The following is a 4,948-nucleotide window of genomic DNA, read 5'->3' as shown; positions in this document are numbered from 1 at the left end:
TTATACTGCACAGCATACTGACAGATGTTGATTTGGCCAATGCAAGGGGGTAGATTTGTCTTGAACACTGGGGGGGTTGCAGCGTGAAACATTTACATGTTTCCATTGATCATGGTGTAAATATTAGGAGGGTTTTGTGTGTGTCGGATATTAAAGCACACTCTACATCCACAGATATCCTCGCAGTGGCTTTGTGCCACTATGTGTGGTCTGTTTCACAAGCTCTTCTGGTCGAGACATAGGAAGTGATGTTTTCTCACTGTTTCCTCTCATGTGGAGGAGTTTACTATAATAGCAGTTCCTTTATTTGCACCATTAAATGACTGAATCATAGTCTGGCATTTTTGTTTAAAGCAGATTCTTGAATCGTCTGCACATATGGTGAGTTCAAATTTCCTCTTCATCTAATTTTTAGCATGTGGGCATTTATGCTGTCAAATATCGGCCTACATGTTTTTCTCTGGCTGATAGCTTCTGTTTTCAGAGCATAGCTTTTGAATAACTTCTCAAGTGATTTGATGTTGTTCTCAGCACAGAGGTTAATAAATCTGCTGAAAGTTTATACAATTCTGTCATCATTTACTTTCCATCATCATGTTTGTTTCTTCTGTAAAACACAGTAAGAGTCAGAATATTGATCGCGGTGACCAGGGGCTCAAAAAATAACAATAATGCACATTTAAGATTGTCGATCAATTTGACTTGTGCGCTACATTGACTGTTTCTTAAAGGTGCACTTAGTAATGTTTCCCTCATTAAATATATTTAACTCCTGAAGAAATTATATGTCATTTTGAAACATACAAGCATGTATAAAATCATGAGCACTCACATGAGATGAGGACTCTAGTTATATCAGTTACCTTATAAAAGTTGGTTTATTCTACATGGGGCAGGGGTGCCTTCATGGGGGTTGCCATGTTAGAATCACATGACCAGCTCAATACTACTCGCCTAATCTCAATAGCCATCCTGTTATTGGACACTTAATCATGGCTGGTACGTTTCTACAATGGCATCTTTAGCTGAAAACTATTTTGAGTGATGCTCATCGACACCACTAGGTGTCGCTAGTCCAAGATAACACCAACAAAAAGTTACTGCAAGTGTGCCACATTACAGATTTGTGTGAGGAAAATTGCACCGTTGGTTTGCGTAAACAACTGCAATGCAACAAGTTTGAATGAGTGGAAATGTAAATGAGGTTTACGCGCAAACACGTTAAGTAAGAGTTGCAGCGAATACAACTTAAATTGCAGCTTTTTCATCAAACAAAGCTATCGAATAACTTCAAATAAAAAAAATTTGCTTTTTCAGTCCTCGTAGTTGCGTAGTGACTCGCCTCAATCCGGGTGGCGGAGGACGAATCCCAGCTGCCTCCGTCTGAGACCGTCAACCCGCGCATCTTATCATGTGGCTTGTTGAGCGCGTTGCCACGGAGACATAGCGAGTGTGGAGGCTTCACTGCATCCACCGCGGCATCCACGCTCAAGTCACCACCGAGAACGAACCACGTTATAGCGACCACGTGGAGGTTACCCCATGTGACTCTACCCTCCTTTGCAACCGGGCCAATTTGGTTGCTTACGAGACCTGGCTGGAGTCGCTGAGCACGCCCTGGGATTCAATCTAGCGAACTCCGGGGGTGATAGCCAGCGTCTTTACCACTGAGCTACTCAACTTGAAATAACATTGAATATAGCGCACAAGTCAAATTGACTTTTTCAATGCTGGATGCTGGACGTTCAGCATGCCAAATATCTTTTTTTAAATAGAAAGTCACAGGTTTGGATAATGAGTAAATGATGATATGAATAATGTTATGAAATTTGAAAGGTAAAATTGGGTGAAGAATAGCATAAACACTCTATAAACTCTGATATGTGTCCCCTCTTGTACAAACTAGCTGCCTCAAGATGAATGTAACTACGGAATGGACGACTACCACCAACATGACTGATTCCGCTGAATGCCATCCATCTGAACATCCAGAGAAGAATTATTTTATTGCCCTACACCTGATAATAATTCTGATCGGCACCCCATCCAACCTTTTCTTCCTGTATGTGTCGTGCCAGCACATCCGTCAGAAGAATGAACTAGGCGTCTATTTGTTTAATTTGGCACTCTCGGATCTCCTGTTCATCATGTGTTTGCCCGTGTGGATTCAGTTTACGCTATATGATGAATGGCTTTACAGCAGGACTATGTGCATTGCCTCCGTCTTCCTGCTTTTCACTAACTTCTACTCGAGTGCCATCCTGTTGAGCTGCATCGCTGTGAATCGCTATTTCGCAGTGGTTCACCCACTCAAGTTTTGCGCCTTCAGAAAACGCAGGACGGCAGTCGCTATTAGCATTGCTGCTTGGATTTTTATCATCATATTCAATGCAACCACTGTTGTGTCAAGCAGCATCTACGATGAAGTCAATTCAGTTTGCTTGGAGATATTTCCTTTGCCCAAAACACAACACCCGGTTAATGTCGCTCGGTTTGTTGTGGGTTTCTTCATCCCTGCGGTGGTGGTGGGCTTCAGTTCCTGGCGAATCTATCTTGACGTGAGGAGAAATCAAACTCTTGGGTTGACGGAACGTCGCCATGTGTTCAAACTATTGGGAAGTCTTTTACTGACGCTCTACATTTGTTTTGGCCCTGTGCACATCATGATGGTCTTGAGAGTTCTTCTGGAGAAGTGTCCGTATCCAAACTGGCTCTTTATCAGCTATAAGCTCAGCGTCATGCTCTCGATGCTCAATTGTTTGGCCGATCCGCTCCTCTACTGCTTCATGAGCAGAATGGGTCAAGCTAGCGCCTCAAATGCGTTACTCATTCTCAGGAGACTTTGGAAGAAAGAAAATCAGACAAAAATGGTCATGCAAAATGACCAAATCCTCCGGACTGCTGAATGTTAGGAGTTACAGACTAATCCCACACAAAAGTTTTGTAAAGATTACAAAGTTTTGGACTGGACTGAAACTATGAAATGAAGGCTTGCAAAGCGGTGTTTGCGTAGTGGTTAAAGGGTCAGTTCACCCAAAAATGTACATTTCAGTCATCAGCTACTTGCCCTCATATTGTTCCCCACGTATGAGTTTCTTTCTTTTGTGGAATACAAAAGGAGGTATTGTAAGAATGTTCACATGTGCACGCTGAAACCTGGCAAAAACACAATTTTCTTTAACTGGATGGAATTATAGATATTTTAATTATTTTTAAGGCAATGAGTAGAGATGCACCGATATGAATATTTTTGGCCGACTGATTTTAACCAAAAACTACAGACTGATATTTTGTCATCGGATAACTGTTTTGCTTAGGAATGATGCTTTAAAAATGTACAAAGATATACAAAAGATATTTTGTTATAACAGTAAATAATTTCCATGAACATGGATTGGATCTGTTAAACACGTGACAGGCCAAATTGTTTTTTAAGAGAGCCACAATGAAAGATAAGGACTAGACTAAAAAGATAATTAAAAAACATGATATGACGATTGTGTAATGTTTGATTTGTAATGTTTGATTTGTTTGGTTCATGTAGCGTATTTCAAGTTCATGTCATGTCAAGTTTAATCCTAGCCTTGCCAAGTTAGCCATGTTTATGTTTCAAGTTTATAGTATGTTTTATTCATGTTTATAGTTAGGGTTTTTGGCTTTGACATGGCATGAAGCAGGCTGAGGTTCGGCTGCGACATGGCATGAAGCAGGCTGTGATTTGGCTTTGACATGGCATGGAGCAGGCTGAGGTTCGGCTGCGACATGGCATGAAGCAGGCTGAGGTTCGGCTGCGACATGGCATGAAGCAGGCTGAGGTTCGGCTGCGACATGGCATGAAGCAGGCTGAGGTTCGGCTGCGACATGGCATGGAGCAGGCTGAGGTTCGGCTGCGACATGGCATGGAGCAGGCTGAGGTTCGGCTGTGACATGGCATGAAGCAGGCTGAGGTTTGGCTGCGACATGGCATGAAGCAGGCTGAGGTTCGGCTGCGACATGGCATGGAGCAGGCTGAGGTTCGGCTGTGACATGGCATGGAGCAGGCTGAGGTTCGGCTGTGACATGGCATGAAGCAGGCTGAGGTTCGGCTGCGACATGGCATGAAGCAGGCTGAGGTTCGGCTGTGACATGGCATGGAGCAGGCTGAGGTTCGGCTGTGACATGGCATGAAGCAGGCTGAGATTGGGCTTCGACATGGCATGAAGCAGGCTGAGGTTCGGCTGCGACATGGCATGAAATAAGCCCGCCTCTGCTCGAGCCTCTCATGGCTCCACCCCTCACAAACTCCGCCCTGATCCCATTACCAGACATCAAGCTTTACTTTTTCGGATTTAATTAATACTGTTCGGGGGTTTCTTAATATTAGACAAAGAACTAAATGTTTATAAACTGTACACAATGCAACACGTTTACATAATTAATTATAAACAAAACATCAGTTTTTCATATCTGAGTTTTCATGCTTATTTTGGTTAATAATTGGCTGATATCGGTTGCCGATACAATGGTGACCAGATTTAGTGAATCTATGTAACTTACACTTGTAAAAGAATGATTATGTTGTTTTTAGAAATGGGAACGTATGTCATCAAAGTTTCCTGTCTTTGTCAAAAAGGAGAAGCTACTTTTAAAGTTTTATTTTCACTCTTGCTGTCTGAACATTTTGCACAAAATGTTATATCTTCTAAAAGAGCAAATCCGTATTATGTGTTATATCCGTTACACAAACAAAATCATATTTTTTATTATTATTTATGCATTTCAATTACATAACATAATTAATAGAATTTACTATATATATATATATATATATATATATATATGTATAAAATATTATTATTATATATTGTTTTTTCAATATTCGGCATGACCAGTTTGCCTTTAAAACAGCCCCAATTCTCCCACATACATCTGGACACAGTTGTTCTTGGTTGTTGGCAGATATGATGTT

At 41.4% G+C, this 4,948-nt stretch overlaps 1 protein-coding gene across 1 annotated transcript; it reads left to right on the top strand.

The window, feature by feature from the left end:
* The first annotated feature begins 275 nt into the window (after nt 1–275).
* LOC127662368 (psychosine receptor-like) lies at nt 276–3,639 on the top strand. The gene is made up of 2 exons (XM_052153501.1): nt 276–381; nt 1,907–3,639. Exon 2 carries the CDS (start codon nt 1,917–1,919, stop codon nt 2,910–2,912), a length of 996 nt encoding a protein of 331 aa, XP_052009461.1. The 5' UTR covers nt 276–381; nt 1,907–1,916; the 3' UTR covers nt 2,913–3,639.
* Nucleotides 3,640–4,948: the final 1,309 nt, after the last annotated feature.

The sequence above is a fragment of the Xyrauchen texanus genome, chromosome 22 (assembly GCF_025860055.1).
Source record: "Xyrauchen texanus isolate HMW12.3.18 chromosome 22, RBS_HiC_50CHRs, whole genome shotgun sequence".
NCBI classification, from domain to species: Eukaryota; Metazoa; Chordata; class Actinopteri; order Cypriniformes; family Catostomidae; genus Xyrauchen; species Xyrauchen texanus.
Note: the sequence above shows the minus strand (reverse complement) of the source record. Positions and strands in the feature narration are given on the sequence as shown.